Source organism: Eschrichtius robustus, chromosome 3 (genome assembly GCF_028021215.1).
Source record: "Eschrichtius robustus isolate mEscRob2 chromosome 3, mEscRob2.pri, whole genome shotgun sequence".
Lineage (NCBI taxonomy): Eukaryota > Metazoa > Chordata > Mammalia > Artiodactyla > Eschrichtiidae > Eschrichtius > Eschrichtius robustus.
This window is the reverse complement of record NC_090826.1, coordinates 37,772,960-37,800,524: the sequence shown is the minus strand read 5'-3', so window position 1 is coordinate 37,800,524 and position 27,565 is coordinate 37,772,960. Positions and strand designations below refer to the sequence as shown.

The 27,565-nt window shown below is 40.1% G+C and overlaps 1 protein-coding gene and 1 pseudogene across 1 annotated transcript in view; both read left to right on the top strand.

Moving 5' to 3' along the window:
- The window catches only part of TESK2 (testis associated actin remodelling kinase 2), a 133,151-nt gene that overhangs the window by 85,932 nt on the left and 19,654 nt on the right, over positions 1-27,565 (top strand). Inside the window, exon 4 of the mRNA XM_068539763.1 lies at positions 7,512-7,560. Coding sequence (XP_068395864.1) covers positions 7,512-7,560 — 49 coding nt within the window. The remainder of the gene's footprint in view (positions 1-7,511; positions 7,561-27,565) is intronic.
- Positions 10,529-11,783, top strand: LOC137761038 (solute carrier family 25 member 3 pseudogene; annotated as a pseudogene).

Here is a 27,565-nt window from a genome sequence, read left to right as displayed (position 1 = left end):
ACGTGAATGTGTGTGTAATATGAAATTAAAAATAACAAAGTTGAGTAATCAATCACTCACTCTCAAGCATATCCATTAAGAAAGTGCTCCCTTCCCCAGCTAAGTAATTTTATCCTGCATGATTTTGGGTGGTGGTAGTGGAGAATAAGAATCAATCAGAATGTAACTTTTTTTAGATCCTGTCTCTTACCAAAAGTGATTTTAAGCTTCAGCCACAGTTTAGATTTTGATTAAAGAAGCAATAAAAATTTCAGTAAAAACTTATTGTTGATATTAAATGCTTTTCTAGGCATAAATCACTTCCCTGTTAAGGATGAGTAATATTGCCCTTTTAAAGTATATTCTGTTTATAGCAACTGGAATGATTAACTCTGCTCAAGCTCTTCTTCCAATATAAAGCTAATGCCTGTCTCAGCTTGCCAGCTCTGTAACAGCATTTTCGACATGGTGGTGGTGGAGAGGAAGTGAGGGTGAGGAGGCCTGGCAGAAAAGTTTCACATAGAGGTAGAATTGTGCGACACCACTGTGATGTGGTGATGAGAGTAGGAAGTGTGAGTAGGAAGTGTGGTGCTGGAAAAGAAGTGAGGTTGAGGAGGTCTGGCAGAAAAGTTTCACATAACGGTAGAATTGTGCGACACCACTGTGATGTGGCGATGTGAGTAGGAAGTGGGGAAGACTGTCACATGAAGCCAGTGCCTGCCTGAATGTGTCGTCTGTGACATCTCTGTGGATGATGTGGTCATAGTGACGGTGGATCTGGGGGGAAGGGAAGCAAGGGTGTATCACACCCAAACCAAATACTTTCAGCTTCTAGGAGATCCATAACTTTAGAATGTAGCCATTGTTTTGCTAGTAGAATCCTATTGCCTAGCTTCTATATAAATATTTGATTAAATAAAGTAAACACCTCTTGGCTTTCCAGCCTTGTACCTGCCTCTGAATGTTCTTTCTTATAAAACGAGTTTACATTGTGAAGCTAATTTGGTGATTACTGCTTTTTCATTCAAGAAATGCTTGTTTAGCATCTTACGTGCAAAGCATTGTATGTCAGGCACTGTATATAGAAATAAGTTAGATGAGATCTGTACTCTTAAAAACCTTTCTTATATTCCAGTCTGGAGAAAAAGTCAGAAAGGTTAAGAGAAGAATAGCTAACATTCTCTAGTGCTTACTATGTTCCAGGAGCTCAAGTTGTCTCATTTTATCTTCACAATAACCATATAGGTTAGGTAATATTAACATTCCCATTTTGCATGTGGAAAACCCTGAAATACAGAGAGGTCATCAGTAAGTGGCAGAGCCAGGATTCAAATCCAAGTAGTCTGACTCCACACCCTGGACTACTTCACTTATGCTAATGAGCAATCTTTCAAAGAAGGATGTTAGCAGTACTGGGGGGCAGGAAGAGAGAGAAAGAGTACTAATGTTTACTGAGGGCATCCTGGAGATCGTTGTAGAGAAGATGAAATTTTAGCTGATCCTAGAAGGATAATTTTCAGTAAGTAAATGAAGTCTTCCAGCTCAGGGAGGAGCTTTAACTTAAGTTTCCAGGTCATAAAAATCATTCATGCCTTTCAACAAATCTTTACTGAGAGCTTCCTTACTGTGTGCAAGGTACTATACTAGGTGCTAGAAATACAGAGATAAATAAAACTCTGAATCTTCCACAGTAAGGAAAGTTACAAAAGAGTAATGTGGGCAGAAGGCAGGTTATAATGAATTTAGAAACGAAGGAAGGTTAAAGATATGTAGATAGTGTATGTAACCTTAAAGTTTGGTCACAAGTGCAAAGAGTGTATTAGGATCATATTTTAGGGAGAGGGACAAGGGAAGCATTTTTTAAGATGGGTAAATTTAAATATATTTGTAGGATAGAACCAGAGGAAAGGGAGAGATGGGTGAAGAATAAGGCTCATGGGAAAGTGTGAGCTTCCAAAGATAAGTTGGAGCAAATCATGGAAAGTTTCAAGTGCTGTGGTAAGGAATTTTGACATTATTCTATAGGCAGAAGGGAGCCATTGAAGGTTTATAAAGAAGGAAATGACATATTTCGTGTTTTGAAAAGGTAACGCTAATAGCCATGTAAGGGATGGCATAATTTAGAATTATTAATAATAACAAAATAAAAAACAATTAACCTTTATTTGATCATAGGCTAGACATTGCTAAACATTGTCCCTGAAATATCCATTTAATCCTCCTAACAATCCTTTAAGGTAGTGTTATTTTCAGGTCCATTTTTTTCAGATAAGGAAATGGAGATTTATAAAGGTTAAGTAACTTGTTTTAAGTTCCCCTAGGTGGATATGGATAGATTTCTATGCTCTAGTGTAAAGGTGAGCAAACTCTTTCTGTAAAGGACTAGATAGTAAATGTTTTAGTCTTTGCAAGCCATACAGTCTCTGTCACAACTATTCAACTCTGCTGTTGTAGCACAAAAGCAGCCATAGAAAATACCATGTCTGTTCCAATAAAACTTTATGAAAACGAGTAGTAGGCCATAGTTATTAACCCCTGTTAGTGCCCATTATAGTTTAGAAAGCTGTAGTGAAGGAAGAAACATAGCTTATTGTATTTTACTTTACCTCTTTTTGCTATGGAGGAGTAATGAGAATAGAATTATCCTTAGGTAGGAATACCATTTAATCTCAGAGAAGCATCATTTCTGTAAGAGGTTCACTAGAAACAGCTATTTTTTAAAAATTTTTATTTATTTTTGGCTGCATTGGGTCTTTGTTGCTGCGCGCGGGCTTTCTCTAGTTGCGGCAAGCGGGGGCTATTCTTTGTTGCAGTGCACAGGCTTCTCATTGTGGTGGCTTCTCTTGTTGTGGAGCATGGGTTCTAGGCGTGCAGGCTTCAGTGGTTGCAGCACACGGGCTCAGTAGTTGTGGCATGCGGGCCCTGGAGTGCGCAGGCTTTAGTAGTTGCGGTGTATGGGCTCAGTAGTTGCAGCACATGGGCTCTAGAGCGCAGGCTCAGTAGTTGTGGCGCATGGACTTAGTTGCTCCACAGCATGTGGGATCTTCCTGGACCAGGGATCGAACCCGTCACCCCTGCATTGGCAAGCAGATTCTTTTTTTTCTTTTTTTTTTTTTTAACATCTTTATTGAAGTATAATTGCTTTACAATGGTGTGTTAGTTTCTGCTTTAAAACAAAGTGAATCAGTTATACATATACATATGTTCCCATATCTCTTCCCTCTTGCATCTCCCTCCCTCCCACCCTCCCTATCCCACCCCTCTAGGTGGTCACAAAGCACCGAGCTGATCTCCCTGTGCTATGCGGCTGCTTCCCACTAGCTATCTATTTCACATTTGGTAGTGTATATATGTCCATGACACTCTCTCACCCTGTCACATCTCACCCCTCCCCCTCCCCATATCCTCAAGTCCATTCTTTAGTAGGTCTGTGTCTTTATTCCCATCTTGGCAAGCAGATTCTTAACCACTATGCCACCAAGGAAGTCCCTAGAAACGCTATTTATGCATACAATTTAACCACATTCTGCAAAACACCCACTTAACCTTTTATTACAATTGCTTTCCAACAGAATTACCCCTAGAATGAAAATTCTGTGAGAGAAGGGACTTTGTTTTATTCACTGTCCTGTCCCTAATGCCTTACAATTAGTGGCCATTCAATAAATAGTTGTTGAATAAATGAATGGAATACTGACTCTCGTAATTTCAGTGATTGGGGAGTTGTACGAACACTTAGAGAACAGTGACCTATTTTTAAGATACCTCTACAATAAAGAAGATGTGGTATATATACACAATGGAATATTACTCAGCCGTAAAAAAGAATGAAATAATGCCATTTGCAGCAACATGGATGGACCTAGAGATTATCATACTAAATGAAGACAGAGAAAGACAAATGTCATATGATATCGCTTATATGTGGAATGTGAAAAAAAATGATACAAATGAACTTATATACAAAAATAGAAATAGACCCACAGACGTAGAAAATAATCTTATGATACCAAAAGAGAAGGGTGTGGGGGAAGGATAAATTAGGAGTTTGGGATTAATATATACACACTACTAAATATAAAATAGAAAACCAAGAAGGACCTACTATATGGCGCAGGGAACTATACTTAGTATTTTGTAATAAGCTATAAGGGAAACAAATCTGAAAAAGTATATATATATATGAATCACTTTACTGTACACCTGAAAGTAAGACAACATTGTAAATCAACTGTACTTCAATAAAAATGTTATTACCAAAAAAATAAAATAAAATAAAATGTCTTTAATAAGAAAAAAGAAGATACCTCTACAACTGCATCTCCCCTAGACTGATTGTTTTCTCATGTATCTTGCCTGGATTTCCTTTGCTCTAGTACAGCTTCCTATCTTACCCAACTAGTTTCTGATGTTAACTGAAACTCTCAGATGCTCTATCTGCATAGCTTATAGACGCTATACTGTGCTGGCCAGAAACGTTCAGGAGTCCAGATTCAGTCTTCCAGCACTCTGTGTTACTTACGTTCATTATTCTTTAGACTTTTACCTGTCCCACATTCCTCCCCTCATTCTCTTCTGTATTAGGTAGTGAGTTTCATAGTAAAGAAACTGACAGATGAATAAAGTTAAATGTCCCACTTTTACAAAGCAGGGGATGGAGGTAGGGACAAAGGATGGGGAATGGAGGGGAGAGTAGGCATACGTAGAAACCAGCTTCTGCCCAGCCACCTGTGACCAAATTGGATTCTTACCTGGTCCACTTCTAAGTTATAATTATGGAAATGGCTTACATTTTTTGAACTCTTACTATGTACCAGTCACTGTGCTATGAACTTTACATTCATTATTTCATTCAGTCTTTCCAACAACCTTACGTTGTGGACACTATTGTCCTATTTTACAGAGAGGGAAACTAATGCTTGCCTAGTAAAGAGTGGAGGTGGGATTTGAACCCACACCATCTAACTTTAAAGCTCTTTTAACTACTCTGTTATTTCGCTTCCTATTTATTCCCAAGCCAGAGGTAAGTTTCAGCTAGTCATTGGAACCTGCATCCTATTTTCCGTACTACCTAGATATTTCCTTGGGTTCTTTCCTTTCTCAAGTCCCCACCGTGTCTCTGGATGCATTTAGAGAAAACCAGTGGTCCAGAAACCACCTCTTGGAGAAACTCTGAAATTTCCACGTTAGTAATTTTGGTTGAAGCAGCACGTCTTTAAAACTCTGCTGTGATGTTACAGCGACCAGGCATTCTCCCTCACTTTCTTTTCACTCAACAGTTATTTACTGAGTGAGCAAACTATTTGCTAGGCACTGTTAGGTCCTTGAGCACAGGGAAGAATATGACCTGGACTCTGCCTTCCTGGAACTTTATGGTCCTTTCCAGCACAGTTACTGCTGTGCCTTCACTCTTACTTTAGTCAGTCTCTTCCCTTTCCTTTGCCCTTCTAAACTAGAGCTTACTTGGGACCTGTGGGTATTGTTAATGAGACTTCCTTCTTGACAGCCCAAGCCCCAAGTGTCACTGACTTTATGTCATTTATTTTCTCCTACTTTATAATCATCATCAGTCATAATAATTGATTTATGATTTTTATTTAAAAATTATTTTTATATATAAATGTAGCCTGTTGGTTGAAAAAACTTCAAATATGACATAAGTATGTGCACTAAAAAATAAAAATCACCCTTTTCTCCCTCAGTACCATTTTTTATTAATGCTTCTAGACATTTTCTATTAATATACAAAATTTTTTTTGCACAAATGGGATCTTAAAGCTCGATGTTTTCATTTAATGGTATATTTTGGGTATGTTCTCATGTCAGTGCATAAAGTTTACTTCATTCTTTTTAATGCTATATAGTATTCCAATCTATGAATAAAACCATAAATTTTAAAAAATATTTATTTATTTTTGGCTGTGTTGGGTCTTCGTTGCTGCGCGTGGGCTTTCTCTAGTTGGGGCGAGCAGGGGCTACTCTTTGTTGCGGTGCACGGGCTTCTCATTGCTGTGGCTTCTCTTGCTGTGGAGCACGGGCTCTAGGCGTGTGGGCTTTAGTAGTTGTGCTGCATGGGCTCAGAAGTTGTGGCCCACGGGCTCTAGAGCACAGTCTCAGTAGTTGTGGCACATGGGCTTAGTTGCTCCGCGGCATGTGGGATCTTTCTGGACCAGGGCTCAAACCCGTGTCCCCTGAATTGGCAGGGGGATTCTTAAACACTGCGCCACCAGAGAAGCCCTATACCATAAATATTTAACAAGTTTTTATTGGTGGGTATTTAGATTCACATACACCGGTGAGGTAGATGTCCTTTTATGTGAATTTTTGCTCATCCAAATTGAGTATACTTGTAAGATAAATTCTAGAGGTGGAATTGTTGGAGCAATTAAAGTTTTTGCTAGATGTGATCAATTAATTACCCTTTGAAATAGTTGTGCCAAGAGCTCAACAGTGTTTTCTATCCCAGTTTCCTTACCTTCTGGACAACACTGAGCATTAGCATTCTTTTTTTTTTTTTTTGGCTGTGCCGCGCGGCTTACGGGGTCCTAGTTCCCTGACCAGGGACTCAACCTAACCACTGGACCACCAGGGAATTCGCCAAGCATTATCATTCTTAACCTTTGTTCATTGATAGATTTAAAAGGTAGTATCTCCTGTTTTAGTGTACATCTCTCTAATTATGAGAGAATTAAAGTACATTTTGATATTATTAGCCCTTTATTATTTTTGTGTGAGTTATACACGTACCTTTTGCTTATTTTTCTACTGGGTTCTTTTTAAAATTACATATTTAGAAGAGTTCTTTTTATGTCAAGGAAGTTAGCCCTTTGTCATCCAGCCAATGCGGGTGCTCCCAACCCCAGTTTGTTGTTTGTAAATTACAGACCATCAGATTGGGTAGTTCAACCTACTTACTTTCTAGGTGAGGAAACTGAGCCCCATAGGGTTAGTGACCTTTCTGTGTGTGTGAGCACGTAGTCAGATAATGGCAGAGCTAAACCAGCACCAGGTTTCTTTGCTTCCAGTTTGGTGCTTGTTCCATTATACCATGCTGTTTTTAAAGGCTTGCTCCCCTCCCTCTTCTACCATTGCTTTTTACCACTAGGTCTTGCCGTAACCAGATGTTTCATGATAAACTTAGAAAGTTACAGGAGTGCTATCAAGGTTTGTTATACAGCAGGGGTCCCCAACCCATGGGCCGAGGACCAGCACCGGTCTATGGCCTGTTAGGAACTGCACAGCAGGAGGTGAACGGCAGGCGAGCGATCCAAGCTTCATCTGCCGCGGCCCAATACTCCCCATTGCTCACATTACCACCTGAACCATTCCCCCCCTCCCCACCCCACCCCACCCCCTTCCCGGGAAAATTGTCTTCCACGAAACCCGTTCCTGGTGGCAAAAAGGTTGGGGACCGCTGTTATACAGGAACCCAGTAGACTTCACAGGTATTGGATTGTCTCGCATGTGCAACTACACTAGTTATGTTCATGTCCTTTTCATTTGTTTAAAAAAAAATCTGTTTCGTTTTGTAGGTTCATGGGTGTGTGTGTACATCAAGGACAATTGCATGCACTCACAGAGGTAAGACTTCAATGCGCGTGTTGAAGTGACTTCTTTGCCTTAGTTTCAGCATGTATGGTTCCACTGTAATTGTTACTCGCATATGTACGCAAAATATGTGTGCATTTATGGTTATGCAAAAATGGCATGTTAACAATGTTTTCTTCTGTAGCCTGGGGACAATGGCCATATCTCTTAATACTCTTGGATTCCCTAATAACACGTGGTGAGTTCTCAGGAAATGAGTGCTCAAATATTATATTGGTTCTTGCTGCCCAGATGACCCCCTCCTAAACTAAAGGATGGCATCACCTGGCTGCAAACTCTATCATGGCAACAAATTCCCAGGCTACCCAGAAATTTGTGGTGTCCTGATCTAAAATTCCACTGTTGCTGCTCTAGTTTCCTGATTGAAGGAAACTACTCCTTGGAGAATTTACATCTTTATTCTCATTTCATTTTCAGCCTCTTATAGGCAGGTAAATATGCGGTAGTCATTACTTAGCCTCTGAGGACCAGAGAATTCTCTCTGGAACAAAGGCTTCCCAAATTCAGGTACTGGGTTACCAACTTCAGAATTTGCTTGAGTGCTTCTTAGAAACACAGATTCCTGGAATACTCTAGGTTTAGTAGGTCTTCAGAGGGCCCATATGTATTCTTGAAAGCTCTTCAGATTATTCTAATGAGCACCTAGATTTGAGAATCTATGTTCTAGAATGTTTTCACATTTCTCCTTGAGAAGTACCAAAATACAAAGTGAAGAAATTTAGGAAGGAAAATTGTTTAACAGAATTTGCAAGAGCATTGGTTTCCTGCTGGCTTGGTACCTGGTATTAATCATTAATATCTTATCAAGGAGGGTGCCGTGTGCCTTACCCTATGTCTTTTTTCTCAATTACTGAGGATACCGGAATGTGAAATGTGTGTAGCTATGTCCTGCCTCTTGTATGGAAGACCAAAGAAAGTGGGTTAGTGAGGTAGTGAAGAGCATGGGCTCTGTAGTATTGATTGCCTAGGTTTGAATCTCCCTGTGCTGCAATGTTTTCACTTGTAAAACGGGAATAATGATAGTAGTACCTATCCCAGGGAATCTAGATAGGGAAGAGGACTATAGCTGGGCCCTAAAGTATTTGAATTTTAAAAGTCTGGGGTAAAAGGCAGATCGAAGAGTAGCTAGGGAGATAGGAAGAAAACCCAGGAGTGTGTTGGCCTGGAATGGAAAGGAAGGGGTTTCAAGGAGGAAGGAGTAATTATGTAACTGTGGCAAATAACTGTTGGTTAGATCATGACCTCACAGTGATATTGTGAGGATGAAATGTAAAACGCTTATTTAACACAGTACCTGGCATGTAGTGATTGCTTAATACATTTTAAGTATTACAGCTTTTATTAACGATGACTAGTCCCTCCTGAGCTCCTTGAATTGTATTTTTCATTTGGTACTTAGTTCTGTACTGCTGTTAATGTCATTAAATTTTAAAAAAATTTTACAAAGTATAACATAACAGAAAAGCACACATGAAAAGTGTGCATCTCACTAGGTTTTCACAAATGAACACACCCATAACCAGCATCCTGGATCAAGAAACATTTTCTGTGTATTTCTTTTCTCAGAAGTAAGTCTATAAATTCCTCAAAGACAAAACTGTCTCCTCTCAAGCCTTCTATCCACCAAAGCTCTGGCACTAATAAACTAATAAACACTTGTAAAAGTATTTGTTGCACTCTCTGTTTATATCACTGTTTTCTGAAATGTGAGTTCATTGGAAGGGCTTGTGCGTCGGTTTTACTGACAAAGAAGAACATGCTTTGAAATCTTTGATCATGTCTCAAGTTTAAAAGTGGGTGTAGTAGAAATGGCAGAAATGTATGATCATAATGCAACATTCTTTTGGCCATGTTGCACTTAAAGAATATTTTCTGTTGCTTATTAGCTTGTTTATAGCCATATACAACATATAGTAAGTGCTTTGTGAGTATATTTCCAGTATCATTAATGAGATATTGATATAGTTTATGATATTAATAATCTTTATTATGATGTTAATAGGCTGAAGGCCGTGAAGCCCAAATATCCAAATGTTCTTGCTTGTTTTCAGAAGGGGATCAGCAAAGGCCATCATGCCATAGATTTCTGGAGACTCCTAGGTTTAATTGCCTTATAATTTGACTTGACAGCACAGCTATTGGTTTCACTAAGTATCATAAAAATAAATTATTAATAACATCAAGCATACTGCTTGGAACTTGGATGATATTTAGTAAATATTTCTTGGTTGGCAGAATGCCTGCCCTCCACAGTAATGTGAGCACCATTCCTTATTTCTCTTAAAATAGTTTGCCAGTAATTACAGTAGACAAGCATAGGTCTTATTAATGCCTATAAAGTATTGATATTATTAAGAAGAATATTTCTCATATACAATGGTGATAATAGACTTTTCTGGGCTTCAGCCATTTTCACAAGTCTTCGTTGTAATTGTAGACATTAATTGAACTTGGAACAGTAAGACATTTAGGTGTGTTTTTTTAAACTACCTTTAGTAAGGATAGACTTCTAAGTTTTTAAGCAAATGAGTATTTGTTAAAGAGAAGGAAGTTGATATCAGGTAGAGGGACTTCCCTGGTGCCGCAGTGGTTAAGAATCCGCCTGCCAATGCAGGGGACACGGGTTTGATCCCTGGTCTGGGGAGATACCACATGCCGCGGACCAGCTAAGCCCGCGTGCCACAACTACTGAACCCCGCACGCCTAGAGCCCATGCTTCGCAACGAGAAGCCACCACAATGAGAAGCCCGCGCGCTGCAACAAAGAGTAGTCCCCGCTCACCACAACTGGAGAAAGCCTGCGCAGCCACAAGAACCCAACGCAGCCAAAAAAAAATAATTAAATAAATGTCCCTTTAAAAAAAAAAAAAAGGTTAGGTGTAGAACCTTTTGAGTTTAATAAATTGAATTAAGAATCTAGCTCTGTGAGCCCCAGGCTTTCAGAGGGAGCGGTGGTGTGTTCGCCATCTTAGGGAGAAGATGTTCTTGTCCGTGGCGCACTTGGCGCGGGCGAACCCCTTCAACGCGCCCCACCTGCAGCTGGTGCAAGATGGTCTTGCGGGCCCCCGCAGCAACCCCGCCGGGCCCCCGGGCCCACCCCGCTGCTCCCGCAAGCTGGCAGCCGCCGCTGTGGAAGAGTACGGTTGTGAATATGGCTCTGCGAAGCTTTACGCACTGTGTGGCTTTGGTGGGGTCTTAAGTTGTGGTCTGACACACACTGCTGTTGTTCCTCTGGATTTAGTGAAATGCCGTATGCAGGTGGACCCACAAGAGTACAAGGGCATATTTAATGGATTCTCAATTACACTCAAAGAAGATGGTGTTCGTGGTTTGGCCAAAGGATGGGCTCCGACTTTCATTGGCTACTCTATGCAAGGGCTCTGCAAATTTGGCTTTTATGAAGTCTTCAAAGTTTTGTATAGCAATGTGCTTGGAGAGGAGAATGCCTGTCTCTGGCGCACATCACTATATTTGGCTGCCTCTGCCAGTGCTGAATTCTTTGCTGACATTGCTCTGGCTCCTATGGAAGCTGCTAAGTTTCGAATTCAAACCCAACCAGGCTATGCTAACACTTTGAGGGATGCAGCTCCCAAAATGTGTAAGGAAGAAGGCTTAAAGGCATTCTACAAGGGGGTTGCCCTTCTCTGGATGAGACAGATACCATACACCATGATGAAGTTCGCCTGCTTTGAACGTACTGTTGAAGCATTGTACAAGTTTGTGCTTCCCAAACCCCGAAGTGAATGTTCAAAGCCAGAGTAGCTGGTTGTCACATTTGTGGCAGGTTGCATAGCTGGAGTCTTCTGTGCCATTGTTTCTCACCCTGCTGATTCTGTGGTGTCTGTGTTGAATAAAGAGAAGGGTAGCAGTGCGTCTCTGGTCCTCCAGAGACTTGGATTTAGAGGTGTATGGAAGGGACTCTTTGCCCGTATCATCATGATCGGTACTCTGACTGCGCTGCAGTGGTTCATCTATGACTCCGTGAAGGTCTACTTCAGGCTCCCTCGCCCTCCTCCACCTGAGATGCCAGAATCTCTGAAGAAGAAGCTTGGGTACACTCAGTAGATGAAAGCAAATGTGGACTGAATCTGCTTGTTGATCAGTGTTGAGGAAAATGCAGAAGGAACTTTTATATATTTGACAGTGTAGGAAATTGTCTATTCCTAATATAATTACTGTAGTACTCTTGCCAGAAGCAAGAGTTTCAAACTTGCTGTTGAAATAAACCCAACTGTTCATGAAAAAAAAAAAAGAATCTAAAAGTGTGTCTTTGACTCAGAAGACCTAACCTTATCTTTCGTTTGGTCACAAATATCAAGGAAGTGGAAATCTTTGGTTTTTAAAGACAGAAAATATAACCGTATGGTCAGTTAGCTATTGCTGTATAATATCCAGCCACAAAACCATGCAACAATAAACATTTATTTCTGATACCTCTGCAGGTTCAGCTAAGCTGAGCTGGGCCCAGTTGGGCAGTTCTGCTGCTCTCACTTGTGCTCACTCATGCATCTGCAGGTCAGCTGGTGGTCTGCTCTAGGCTGGGCTTTGTGGGGCACTTTGCTCCAGCTGTTTCTCATTATCTTCTGGGACCAGTGGGCTAACCTGGACATGTCCTTTTTAAGATGAAACCAGAATAGCAAGAGTATGCCAGCCCATTTGCACAAGTGCTTTTCATGATTCTGCTTATGTTCAAGTTTGCTTGGCCAACATCCCATTGGACAAAGCAAGTCACATGCCCGAGTCCACACTGGGAGCATACTGCAAAGTTACATGTCAAAGGACTTTGATTCAGTAAGGGGTGAAGAATTGGAACCTTTGTTTGCAATTTCCCATACCCTATAAATATCCCAGTCAGCACATCATAATTATTTGTCTTTTCTACCCTACTTGAGGGTAAAGACTTGCTCTCATTTTAAAAATCATAACTACCAGTTACTAAACACCCACTATGGGCTAAGTGCTATGCTTGGTGTTTTATATATTAGCTATAATTCTTACAGTTCTACAGTCCTATTTCCTCTGTTTTATAGATGAAAAAACTAAGGCTTAGAGAAATTAAATGATTTCCCCAAAGTAGGATTTAGATCCAGGTTCATCTGACTTCATAGCCTGTACTGTTTCCATTACAACATGATGTCCTTAATTCACGTATGTATTCCCCATAGTGCTGAGCACAGGTTCTTGTATGTGTAGCATGTGTAGTATTTGTAGAATTCGATTCTGACTAACTTTGTATATTTTGGGTTATTTGGGAAAGCTGTTTTCTGGTTACTGGTTATATTAGAATGTATTTGGGTACAAGTAACAGAAAATAGTTAAATGGCCTTAAACAACAAAAGGACATGTATACTGGAATTCCAGCAGTTTATTAGGTTAGGGGTTGGTTTAATTCAACAGCTAAATAGATGTTATCCAGAGGACCCCCCCCCCCACCTCTTTCCATCTCTTTGTTCTGTGCTTACATTGTCAGCTTCACCCTAAGGTTGGCTGTCATTCATAATCAAAAAGTGGCTGCCACCAACTTACATGCTATATGTTTTCTCTTCTATAGTCAAGATGGGGGACGGGCTGTCAAAGAAAGAGAGGAGAGAGAGATGCTTCCAGACAGATTATACGACATCTCATAATGTTTTTTTGTGCTTGGTTTTTGTTTTTGTTGTTGTTTTGTTTTTATTCTTGTTTTTTAGTTTGTTAAGAAAAGCACAAAGAGGGAAATATCCTCATAATCAAACCGTTCGGGGAACCTTTTTGTGCAGAACCTCTTAGTGCCTAGAAGATTGGGAATTTGGGGGATGAGTAGGGTATAAGGTTATGGGGCAGGGTCCTCAAGTGACAATACTCTGGTCCAGGGAGTCAGCAAAAAATTGCTTGGCGGGTAGGATGTTTTGGGGTCTTTCTTGCCATTTCTGCCATGGAGAAACTTCTTTTTTCCACTGTGGCAATGAGAACTATTTAGCTATAAACAGAGCAATTGCTTGGCCTCTTTGCAGCAAAGTCACCTCAGCCAGGTAGATACTTGGTACTGAAAGAAATGCTCTTCCCTCATGAGGGAATGGTCAGCCCTGCAGGTGGCTGAAGAGAATTTTTTAAGTCACATAGCCCTCATCCTCTTCTCACTCACCATTTCCACCCCAACTCTATACCTTCTTTCTTAAAGAAGAGTTACTTTGGAAACTCCTTGTTTATGTGGGTTGATATGTGTTGTTTCTGAGTCGGTTTCTGTCAGACTTGTAAGAAGCCTTATATAATCAGAGAGCTTACAATGAAAGGAAACTCTGTGGGTTCAGTGACCAAACTCATGCATTATTTATAAAAATGAGCAGCCAGACCCCGATTCCAGTTTCTTGGTGTGCAGTGATATTGCCATTAGTTTTGCCTGCTGCTTTTCTTGCTTTTGTGTGACCCAGTACAGAGTATTCTCCTGGCCTTATTTACCTTGAGCCAAATGCAAAGTTGTCTGGTGCCTGCCTTGGGTTAACTTTGGCAGCATACCCATACCGTATCTTTCAAGCATGTGGCTGCTTTTCCTGTCCCTAATATGTCTTTGCTTCAATTTGATATGCTACTACATGAGTAATCTTCATTAGGCATACTTTGATAATGTGATGCTTCTGTTTAAAAACTTCTGTTTAGCATTCTAGACTCTCTCTAATTGGATTTCAGAATTCAAATCGCTCCCTTTAGTTGGGTGGGTTTTTTTGCTGTCTTCTACACATGCTGGCCTTAGATATGCCTTCCAGGACCTGGGATGCCCTTGTCTCTCTTCTCCCTTCCACTTTCCAAGTTATGTCAAATCCCTCTAGTGGAACTCAGTCTCTTAAATAGGGTCTGTATAATGCCCTGTGTGGCTGGGCCCATAGTGAATATAAGAAAGCTGAATTAACTCCAGTGGAAAGAGCCAGAAGTCAAAAATAGTGTGAAATGTTACATCTCAAGTCCTTTCACAATTAGAAGTTTATTTCATTTATACTTGTAAAAATAGCTAAAGCATTCCTATTAATGCATGTTGGCATCTTCTTTACTTTTGAAAAAAGTAGCTTTTGTTTAACTTTTTGGTTTGGTCATTTAGTGATAAAAAAATCTCTAAATAAATTGTGGTACATGTTTCCTGCCCGTATTTTTAGTAACTCCCTAAGACATTTGAGAAATAAGAATTTGCGGTTGGCAGTTTAACCCACAAATAATAGAAGAGTTCATTTAGTTTACTTTATTCTTAAAGAAGTTTTCTCCTGACTTGCTAGCTTGCCTCTAGCTCATTTAGTCATTCAAAAAAAAAAAAAAAAATTTACTGGCTCTCACTATGTGTCCAGCACTATTCCAGGTACTGGGAATATAATAATGAAGAAATAATGATCTCTACCGTCATGGAAATTACATTGTAATGAGCAGGGGGTGGGCAGAGGAGTTAGATTAAACAGGAAAACAAACTGTAATATATATGGTATTATGTGCTGTGGGGTTTGCAATTTTGAATATGTGGATAGGGGAAGTATCACAGAAGAGATAAAAATTAAGGAGGTAATGGAGCTAGCTATGTGAATATCTGGGGAAAGAGTGTTCTAGGCAGTGGGAACAGTAAGTGCGAAGGCATAGAGGCAGAAATGCATGGTGCTGAATGTGATCGCAGAACTCCAAAGCCGGTGATGTGGCCGCAGCAGAGGGAGTAAAAAAGAATAGTAGTAGATGAAGGTCAGAGAGAAAATATAGGCCAGAGCACATAGTGTCTTACAGACCATTGTAAGAGTTTCAGCTTTTACTCAGGATGAATTGAGAAGTCTTTGGAGGTTTTTGAGTAGAGTTGTGACATGTTTTGACTTACCTCTTAACAGAATCACCCTGGCTACTCTGTGGTGAATAGACTGAAAAGGAGGCAAGGTTGAAAGCAGGAAGACTAGTTAAGAGAGACTATTGCAACAGAGTCCATGCAATAAATAGAGACTATGCCAAAAAAAGTGAGAGGTGATGGTAACTTGGACCAGAGTGGTAACAGTGGACCTTGTGATTCTGGATCTATTTTGAAAGTAGAGAAAACAGGCTTTCCTGATGCATTCGGTGAGAGGTTTGAGAAGAGGAAATAACTCAAGGATAACCAAAGTTTTTGGCCTGAGCATCTGAAGGATAGAGTTGCTGTTAATGGAGATGGGGAAGACTACAGGAGGTACAAGATGGGAAATGATCAAGAGGTCAGTTTTGAACAGGTTGAGTTTGAACCTGTTCAAGTTCAAGTTATCTCCAAGTGGAGATAACTTCATAGAGCATTGGGATTCCAGGGAGTACTCTGAATGATACCCTCCTTCTGCACATTCCTGTTTCTGTTTATCAGCTTTTTCACTAGAAAATATTTTATTGATTTAGAAGGAGGCGTTTTTCAACTGCTGTATTACTTCCCAAGTAATAATAATGAAAATCATTAAGTCGTTTTTCTTATTTCAGTGTGCCAGGTCCTGCTAAGCCTCTCCCTTGGCGGTGGGGGTGGGGATAAATTAGCGTACAATCCCATGGAATATGTGCTATTTTCCCCATTTTACAGGTGAGAAATCTGAGGCTCAGAGAGAAATTAATTTATCTGAGGTCTCTTAGCTAAGTAGTGGAGCTGGGATTGAGTCAAGTTCCACCTGACTGTAATCCAGTTTACTCGACTTTAAGCTCCTTGATCCTGGCTATTTTGTTCACTGCTGAATCTTCAGTAACTGGCACATAAAGGCATGCAATTAATGTTAGTTGGGTGAATGGACAAATGGATGAATGAATGAAAACTGCTTCCCAACACTTGAGCTTCCAGCAGTTAAACTGTTAGCCACAAAGACATCTGCCTCTTTCAAGGTCGTTTAGGCCAGCCATTTGATGAATCTTTTCACAGTGTTGATAGTGATAGGACAGAGAAGGATTTAGAAAATGGTTTACGAGATTTCTAGCTAATATTTCTCTTAATCCTCCCCATGATTGTGAAACTAGTGTGGCATTTGAATTCATAGATCTCTTTGTGAGTTTCGGCTAAACCTGTTTCTAACAGACGTTTTGACAAGTATGTTTTTCTTGACTTGGTAAGTGGTATCATTCATAGGAATTGGGTCTGTGGTGGCTCTTGACAGCTTTTCCTGCTTTGGATTCTGTAGCAAGTAGGACAATGGAGGGAGGGTGGTCTCCCAATATACCTCTCACACATTCCTACTATTCAAGGGCATTTCAGCATTCCTACACCTGATACCTAATTACTGTCTGTACCTTCTGTGTTTACTTGCTCTTTATGTTGGTCTTTTCTTGTTATCATGGTCACCATTGCTTGCTTATATAGTAAATTCTTAGATCAGTGATTTCCAAAGTGAATCATAAGCTTTTCTTTCCTCAACATGCTCATTTTAGCTCATTTCACCGTCTCATAGTAATTGCTTGTGTCTACTTCCTACTCAACAAATAATTATTAAGCAGACACTTTGTGTCAACGGCCAGTTTAGGTGAACTTCAAAAAGGAGAAGTTGTCCTGTGAAGGGGCAGAAAAGTTGTCTAAAGTCTTCTGTAGTACTTGGCACAAGTAGCTACTTCATACATGTTTATTAAATGAATTACTAACTTGTAAAAGTATTAGTTGAGTGCTTAGCTTTTCTACAAATGATAGTTCTCTTTTCCTTCATCCCTGACCTCTCCCATTTTCTACATCTTATCAGTCACCATGACCTGACCATTTTACCTCTTACTACCCTGAATGCATTTACCTTAGGCCAGTTCCTTCTGCCATTGCCATCTCTTTCGCCACAACCTTCTAAACTAGTCTCCCTGTCAGTTTTGTTCCTCACGTTAAATCCATACTGTCCATATTGCGAGCCAGAGTGGTCCTTTTAAAATACAGATCTCTTTTTTAACCATCTTAGCAATTTTTAAGTGTACAATTCAATAGTTAGTATTAAATATGTTTTTATTGTTGTGCAACAGATTTCTGGATCTTCTTCATCTTGCAAAATGAAACTCTATACTATTTTTTTTTTAATTACTGCATTTTATTTATTTATTTATTTATTTATGGCTGTGTTGGGTCTTCGTGTCTGTGCGAGGGCTTTCTCTAGTTGTGGCAAGTGGGGGCCACTCTTCATCGCGGTGTGCGGGCCTCTCACTATTGCGGCCTCTCCCTTTGCGGAGCACAGGCTCCAGGCGCGCAGGCTCAGTAATTGTAGCTCACGGGCCTAGTTGCTCCGCGGCATGTGGGATCTTCCCAAACCAGGGCTCGAACCCGTGTCCCCTGCACTGGCAGGCAGATTCTCAACCACTGTGCCACCAGGGAAGCCGGAAACTCTATACTATTAAACAACTCCCCATTTCCCCCTTCCTCCAGTCCCTGGTAACCACTATTCTATTTTCTGTTTCTATGATTCTGACAACTCTAGGTACCTCAGAAAAGTGGAATCACACAGTATTTGTCTTTTTGTGACTGGCTCATTTTTCTTAGCTTAGTGTCCTAAAGGTTCATCCATGTTGTAACATGTGACAGGATTTCCATCCTTTTTAAGCCTGAATAATATTCCATTGTAAGTATATATGTACTATATTATACTTACCTATTCATCTGTCGATGGACATTTGGGTTGCTTTTACCTCTTGACTATTGTGAATGATACTGCTTTGAACATAGGTGTGCATATGTCTCTCTGAGACCCTGTTTTCAGTTTTTTTGCATATATACCCAGAAGTGGAATTGCTGAATGATATAATCGTTCTATTTTTAATTTTTTGAGGAACCACCATACTGTTTTCCATAGCTATTATACCATTTTACAGTCCCACCAATAGTGCACAAGGGTTCTAATTTCTCCACATCCTTATCAACACTTGCTGTTTCCTGGGTTGTTTTTTTTTTTTAATAGTTGCATTCTAATGGGTGTGAGGTGATATCTCACTGTGGTTTTCATTTGCATTTCTCCATCTCTAATTTGTTGCAGAGACTATCCTTTCCCCTTGATACATGAGGGTGTATTTCTGGGCTTTCTATTCTATTCCATTAGTCTATATGTCTGTCTTTTTGCCAACACCACAGTGTTTAATACAAATCTAATTTTGTTTTCCTTGCATAAACCCTTCTATGGCTCCTCATTGCCCTCAGGGTAAAGTCAAAACATCTAATCCTGGTACTCCTTATCTCTGTGGCCTCACTGCTCATTCTTCTCTGACCTGTTGGTTCTTGTCTCAGTTGTGCACTACAGCTGCACTGAACCTGTTTCTCTTTCAGTTCCACAAATGGGATGTGACCCTTTCCACCTCTGGGTCTCTGCCCCAGCTCTTCCCTCTGCCTAGGACACAATCCTTCCATCTCCCAATGGTCTGGCCAACTCTTATTTAACCTTCAGGACTCAGCTTAGCTATTACTATCTTTGGGAAGCCTTTTCTAATCTCCCAAGATTAGTTAGGTACCCCTCCTACATGCTCCCATAATACAATAGTATTTATCATTGACTTTAATTCACTGTTTGCTTGTGTATGTAGTTTATAAATTCCTTGAGGGCAAGGGCTGTTTTGTTTGCATTGACATCCACTGGGTCCTGCATAGTGCCTGACAATGATAGCTGCTTATCATATATATTTTTTAATACCATCTTTTAAAATTTTTTAATTAATTAATTAATTAATTTGGGTTGTGCCAGGTTTAGTTGTGGCACGTGGCATCTTTGTTGCGGCATGCAGGATCTCTAGTTGTGGCATGCAGGATCTAGTTCCCCGACCAGGGATTGAACCTGGGCCCCCTGCATTGGGAGCACAGAGTCTTAACCACTGGACCACCAGGGAAGTCCCTTATCATATTTGTTGATTGAATGAATAAATGAATAATCAGTGGCATTTTCTGGTTCAAAAGCATTCAGTGATTTCCTGGCTGATTACAGTATAGTTTTGTAACCTTAATTGCTTACCAGAATTGCTTAAGAGCTTTTTAGAAAGTGCAGATGCCAGGACTTCACACAAGGCCTATTGGGTTAAAGTCTTAGGTGAGGACCAGGCATCTGTTTTTAAAAATAAATTAATAAAGCGCCATAAGTTATTTTGATGCACAGCTAGTGTTAAAACATGGAACTCAGGATAAACTCTTAGCCTGATATTCGGTCCTCTGTGCTCTAGCATCATCCTGCCTTTTTTTTTTCTAGTTCTCCTCCTCTTTAACAAGTACTCTGTAACTCAGGCAAACTGGGTTTAATGTGTTTACTAAACACTGTGTGTTTTCCTGCCTCTTTATTCATATTATTTCTTCAGCCCAGAATACACTCTTTCCCTTTATCCTATAGAAATCTTCCCTCCCTTCAAGACTTGGCTCAAAGTCCACTTATTCCTCCATAAAACCTTTCCTGATTCTCTGCCACTGCTAAACCTCCCTACCTCTCCGTTATGTAGTCAAAATGTTTCCCTCCATCGACCTTCTCTTACAGTTTTTTTGGCACCTCTTATTAAACATTTTGCCATATATTGAAGTTATTTTTGCTTTAGTTTCCCTGCACAAGTGTAAGCTCCTAGATTAGAGGAGGAACCCAGGCTTGAGGGTCAAAAGACTTGGGTACAAATCCAGGTTCCACCATTACTAGTTGAATAACCATAGACAAGTTATTTAAATCTCTGGGCTTGATTTCCTCATTCATAAGAAAAGGATGACAGGGCTTCCCTGGTGGCGCAGTGGTTAAGAATCTGCCTGCCAATGCAGGGGAAACGGTTCGATCCCTGCTCTGGGAACATCCCACCTGCCGCGGAGCAACTAAGCCCGTGCACCACAACTACTGAAGCCTGCGCGCTCTAGAGCCTGTGCTCGGCAACAAAAGAAGTCCGCGCACCGCAACGAAGAGTAGCCCCCGCTCGCCGCAACTAGAGAAAGCCCGCGCGCAGCAACGAAGACCCAACACAGCCAAAATAAATAAATAAATAAAATAAATTTATTAAAAGAACAAAAAGAAAAGGATGACAGAATGTTTAAAGATCTTGCAAAGTTCAAATGAGGTAACTGTGAAAGTGCTATGTAAAACCAGTTGCTGGCTATTATATAATGGCAGGGATAGTGTCTTACTTATCTGTATGCTCCTAATCTCCCAGCAGTACCTTGTGTTTAGGACACTCTTTTATAGACATTGGCTGAATGATTGGATAGGGAGAAAGGAAGCAAACAACAAACATTTTATGTTATCTAAAAAGTGAAGTTGAGGTAAATTTTCCAATGCATTTTAGTACCTGTATGAATGGCTGGAACTCTTGCCTCATGAATGGAGTAATTTCTAAATGGCCTCTTACATTGTTCAATTGTAAGGCCTCTTGCATAGTCATCCTTTTCCTCTGTAACTAATTTGCTCAACAGTTTCTTTTCTACCCAGATTAGCTAGTCAATCAAACATACATTTCTGGTACACCCAGAAGGAACAGAACCGAGCACTAACTTACAAATAAAACAACAGACATGTTACTTACCTGATAAGTCTTTAAGTCAACTAAGGTGTTTGGATGAGAAAATATTTCATTTTTTTAACCAATAATTTATTGTACTTGGCAGTATCAGGGACACTTTTTTAAAAAAATAACTTTTTTCTGATTATAAAATCATACATGCTCGTTAGAGAAATAGCTAATATATATGGAATGTAAAGTTTTGCATGCATTTTCTTTTTTCATCCTATGACAACCCTGTGAGGTATAGCTATTATGATTGCTATTTTATATAAAAAGAAGCTAAGGATTAGATTAAATAATAGCTGAAAAGCTCTTTTTCCATTTTTACCTACTTAACTCAATTTTCAAGTCTTAGTTTAAATTTTCACTTTACTATAGTGGCTTTTCCCAATGATCTCCCTCCATCTAGGTCTTTACTTAGATTATTATTCTCTTTGATAGCACTCTTTCCTTTTTCATGGTAGCACATCTCATAACATATAGTTCTTCATTTATTTGAATGTTTGTTTATTGTCTCTCTCATATGTCAGTTCCAGTAGGACTGGGACCATGTTCTGTTTTGTTTACCACTAGCAACAAATAGGTAACAGGTCATTGAAGAGCTTGGGGTTGGTGGAGGAAGTAGCAGGCTTCCTCAGGCACTGCCGTTACATTAAGCTCAGGAAGCTAAAGACCACATTCTTAGATGTTGGAAAGTTGGAGTATTGGTTAGAGGGCACCACAGTTAAGGAGGACAGTTGTGTTTAGTATGATTATTCTCTTCCCTAACAATTCTCTTCATAAAGCTAATATGGGTTACTTTGGCCCCTTGGCAAGGATGTTATAGAAGGACTTCAATTGTATGATGTGGGGCTTAGAATGGACTGCCTTTCAGGTCTATCCCATCATATTATATTGTTATTCCATACCCTTGGGCATTATTTTCCTCATGAGTATGTACCTTTGAAAAAACTGTTGATCCATCCATGAGATAAGTAAGGACAATGTATATATGTTGATACTGACTAGCTTATCCTGTACATAAGGTCATAGAAATACTTTTCTGAGAATACCTAAAAGAAAAGGAGATATTCATGAAGATTAGGGAGAAGAAGATTAAAAATTTGAGAGAGAGAAAGAGGCTGCATCATAGGGCCTTATAGGCCATGGTGAGGATTTTGAATTTTGTTTTAAATACAGCAGGAAGCAGTTGAAGGATTTTAGACAGGAGAGTAGTAGGATACAATTTGCATTTTAAAATAGCACTTTGGCTGCTCTGGAGAATTGACTGTAGAGGGACAGAAGTGAGGGCAAGGAGACCAGTGAGGAGAAACTTATAGATTATATGAGAGATGTGGGTAGCTTGAATTGCGGTGGTATCTGTGAAGATTTTTAAAGATCTGTTTTAGAAATAGAAAGACAAGGTCTTGTGACTTAGGTAAGAAAGAAGAGTGAGGAATCAAACGATGCCCATTTTCTAGGTGGGTGGTTGTTTCATTTACTGAGATGTGGAAAACTTGGAGAGTGCTGCTGGAGAACTTCCTCAGCTGTGTGTGTATTACCTGGGATTTTTTTTTTTTTTTTTTAACATAACACTGTAATCGGCATAGTCTCTTCGCTACGGAAGACCAGACTCAGTCTTTGAGCTTTTCAGGGATAACACATCACTACATCTTAAAGCCCTTCCTTGGACAAGAGCTTTCTGGCCTAAGGTCTGAAGACTGAGGTAGCTGATGAGAGCTGATTCATGGAGAGTGTAGAAGGGATTTCTATATGTAGTTAGGGACACTTAATTCTTTCATTAATTCAATTAGTATTTATTGGGGCTTATTCTGCTAGACACTGATCTAGGAATGGCATTGAACCTCTTCTCGGTGAACTCAAGAAGTGAAGTTAATTGTGCGTTAGGACTTCCTGAATTTATTTGCAAAGGGTTTAGAATTCAGTGATATGGTCATTCTCTGCTTTTAGTCATTTAGAAAAATGTTTTAGAATTTAGCATCCCTAGAACGCTTCTGAGTGACATGATATCCAGATCTGCTGCTTTGTTTGAATTGAGAGTTGGCCTTAGACCAGCATTAGCTGCTTCCCAGAGAGTCCAGTGGCTGATAGAGGAAAGATAATTTGGAACATGTTGGTAAAATAAATCTAGACTTAACTTCACTCAAGATTAATCATCTGATTTTTCTCATTTACTCTCTCTCTTTTTTTTTTTTTTTTTTGGCCATGCAGTATGCAGGATCTTAGTTCCCCAACCAGGAATTGAACCCATGCCCCCTGCACTGGAAGCGCAGAGTCCTAACCACTGGACCGCCAGGGAATTACAGAGGGCACATCATTCTGACACTTGAGATGGTCTGAAACCAAAGAAAAGGCTCTCTCTTTTTCCTTACAGCTGTAGATACTTATGTATACACCAGACCTCAAGTCTGTTTTCTCTGCAGTAGAACCAGAACTGGCTGAGTCCTCTGTTTCCACCCCTTCCTTTGATAACTCCAACTAGTCTTTGTGAATTTTTGTGAACTTGCGGGTAATTAGTTACCTATCTGACCCTTAGCCTTCAGAGGAGATTTCTGCCTGTACTTGGAGTGACTATTGGGTTGGGAAGTTGTCTTCCACATAGCAAATTGGAAACCTTTCCTCCCTTTCTACCCCCCTACCTACCGTTTGCCACTAGAAGATACCATTTGAGCTTATAGTTGCCTCTAACTTTTGCTTGACTTCTTCCTTACCCAGAGACCAAGTAGTGTGTTGATATGGGCAGAAGAGGTAGAAGAAATGATTAGCTTATTTGAGGACAGAGTCTCCTTTGATATAAATCACCTTAATTAGAAACTTAACCTCTTTTGGTTTCCATTTTTCATTTTGTCCACTGTCAAGCCCTTACTCCTGAGATCTGCTAAGGGGAGGCAAGATGTGTTGTCTTCCTTAATAGATTGCTTTGTTAACTCTGAGCCCAATCACCAGGTGAATGTCAGAGGTTCCTGTCTGAAGCTGGAGAATGTGGGGTTGTAGTAGATGTGGGGTAGCAAGCTGGAGGGAAGAATGTTTTTTAAACATGACCTTAATATCCATGTTGCTGGTAGAGATATTATGGATTTGGGGATAGGAAAGCAAGCTGGATGGAGTAGTCAGGAGCCCTGGGCTGATCGTAAATCATGTCTGAAACCATCGATTGCTAGTAGAGCTTTATGGGGCAAAGAAAATAGTCTTATTGTTATCTTAGTTCATTTCTTTGAGAAGATTTGTTTTACAGATTTATCTTTTAATGTTTATTTAAACAAATTTGATTTTGATTATCAGATGTTTGCTGTAAGAATTAAAAATCTGTGGGAAAAGTTTAGTCGTTCCTTTTTTTTTTTTTTTTTTTTTTTGTCTGTGTTGGGTCTTAGTTGGGGCACACAGGATCTTCGTTGCGGTATGCGGGGTCTTTCTTTGTGGTATGCAGGGTCTTTAGTTGTGGTGCATTGGCTGTCTATTTGTGGCACGTGGGCTCAGTAGTTGTGGCGCGAGGGCTTAGTTGTCCTTCGGCATGTGGGATCTTAGTTCTCCGACCAGGGATCGAACCTGTGTCCCCTGCATTGGAAGGTGGGTTCTTAACCACTGGACCACCAGGGATGTCCCAGTCATACTTTTTTGAATCTTGTGGGTAAACAGTCATTTTGTTGTTTATGGTAGTTTACGTGCATAGAAAAACACTCTTACTACTTCAGGTGCGTTAAACAAACATGTTCTTAAAGTGGTGAATGGGTTATACTAAGTGTCTGTGGGAAGTGTGAGGAAAGAGGGGGCAATATCTTTATGGCCTCTTCTACTTGGCTTTCAGCTACTGATAAAAGAAATACCCTCTATAATTTTCAAAAGGAGATCTTAGATATATTTTTTAAGTCCATATGATTCTGACCATTTTAAGGAATCTGCTGACAGTGTCAAAGGATCCTTAATTTCATATTACTGAGTGGCCAAACACACTGTTTTGTATTTTGCTTTAAATTCATTGCTACCATAGTATCTGCCATATAGTAAGCATTATTAAATGTTTGTTTTGCATGATATTTATCAGAAAATTCCTCTAAAAGCACATTTCTCTTTTTGATCTTAAGTTACATTAATGACAGAATTGGGAGGGCTTCAAATAAAAGAGGGAACTTAAAATCTGCCTCTATTTATTTAAATGTACTTAATCATTCATTTATTAATTCAACAATTTATTGTTTGTGTCACTGGATACTGGGCTTACAGAGTTGAGAAAGATCTGGTCCCTGCCATCAAGGTTATAGTACAACATGATAAGCAATAGTAGAAATACATACAGGGGACAAAAGTGGCACAAAGTATGGGATGGGGTATCAGGAAATGCTTTCCAAAATAAGAGACTCAAGCTGGGTTTAGAAGGATGAATAAGAATTAGCAAAGCTGTGAAGGGGAAGAAGAGTATTCTGGGCAGTAAACATATATGAAGGCAGAGAGAGTGAAACATTTAAATATTCTGAAACACATTTTGGGTTCCCTTTCTCTTTGAATCAGTTCATTACTACTGACTGTTTGAGTCAGGCAGGTCCCGGTGGACCTCCTGGAGTGGAGGCTGAACCGTGGCAAACTCAGGCCTTGGCAGATGTGTGGATGTGCACTTGCAGTGGCTGTGGAACCTCGAGCTGAGAACAGGAGGCTCCTTTGGAGCATGAGCCTCCCACAGGGCGCTCTTGGGATGCCTGTCCCAGAATTACCCAGGGCAGTAACAAAGCTTTCTTTTCTTCTTTAAACCAAGCCAGCAGGATGGGATGTCTGCTAGCCTTTGTGTTTGGAGCCAACCAACAAATATACAGTGGCCAGCACAATGGCATTGTTGGGCTTCAGTGAAAACTAGGTCGGGGCCCAGGCCCTCCTCTGCAGAGGGCCCATCCAGAGAAGAGGTTTGACAAGCCACTGATTTGGCTATTTGGCATTGATGCTGGTTTCTGATGGGCTTCTGACTTACTTTTGGTATATAAGATTGTAGGATCTCTTCCCCTTGTTTCTCTCAACACATCTATTTGGAATCTCTGAGTTGCCTTTGACTCTTTTTCCTCAGTTCTCATATCTACCACTCAGTTGCTGAATCCTTTAGATTCTACCTCTGCTTATTCTAACTCTAGCCCACTTTTTCATGCCTATGATAGCATTCTAAGTCAGGCATTTGGTCGTCTCTCTTCTGGACTGATGCAGTACCCTTCAAACCTCCCTCTAGCTCCTCCTCTATCCTGCTACCACCATGAGCTTTCTAAAATGTAGTTTTGGTCATGTATTAGTTTCCTAGGGCTGCCATAACAAAGCACCACAATGTGAGTGGCTTATAAAGACAGAAATTTATTCCCTCATAGTTCTGAAAGCTAGAAGTCTGAAATCAAAATGTTGGCAGGGTCTTGCTTTCTCTGAAGGCTCTAGGGGAAGATCCTGCCTTGCTTCTTCCTAGTTTCTCTTGGTGTTCCTTGGCTTACAGATGCATCACTCAAACCTTTGCCTCCATCGATACATAACATTCTCCTTGTATGTCTGTGTCTCCTCTCCTCTTTTTGTTAAGATACTGGATTAAGGATCCACCTTACTCCAATAGGACCTCATCTTACTTGATTACATCTGCAAAGACCTTGTTTTCAAATAAGGTCACATTCACAGGTACCAGGGGTTAGGAATTGAGCCTATCTTTTTGGGAGACATAGTTCAACACACAATAGATTATATTATACCTTTACCTATAAACCTTTAGTGGTCCCCATGATCTGCTAAATTAACTATAGATGTTTCATCTTGGTGTTACAGAACTTCTACACTAACAATAAATATAATAATAATAGCAATAATAACAACTAACATATTGAGAACTTCCTTTGACATTGTTCTAAGCATTTTACACATCAGTTCATTAAATCTTCATAATTCTATGGATTAGGTTCTATTATTATTCCCATTTTATAGATGAATGTTAAAGAGTAACTAACCCAGGGTCACACGGCTAGTCAGAGATGAGATTCAATCCTAGGCAGTCTAACTCTGCAGTTTGTGGGCTTCACCACTATAATGTACTGCCCAGCTTTACTTTTTAGCTTTATCCCTTCTCCCCTACTTATATTTTATGCAGGGAAAGAAAAACAAAAAGGAATAACTACTAATCTCTGCACTTTATCTTTGTGTTCCTTATGCATAAAATGTCTTTTTTACTCCCAACCCTACATATGGGCTTCCAGGAAACAGAACTGAATCCTCAATGGGTGGTTAGCCAGGCCTATGTGGGGGAAGGTATTCCAGGTAAAGGGACCAGCAATGTGCACAAACGTGCAAGTAAGGAGGGGTCAGACCCTTATAAGCAGGAGTGAAAGACTTTGTATGCCATGCTAAGGATTGTGGATTTTATCCTAAGAGTAATAGGGCATCAGTGAATAATTTTAACAAGGGAGTGGCTTCAGTTGGCATTTTAGAAGGTTAATCTTGGCTGTATTAAGGAAAATGGATTGGAATGAGAGCTAAGTCTGTTCAAGATGTAAGAAGGGGAAAAGGGGCTTCCCTGGTGGCGCAGTGGTTGAGAATCTGCCTGCCAATGCAGGGGACACGGGTTTGAG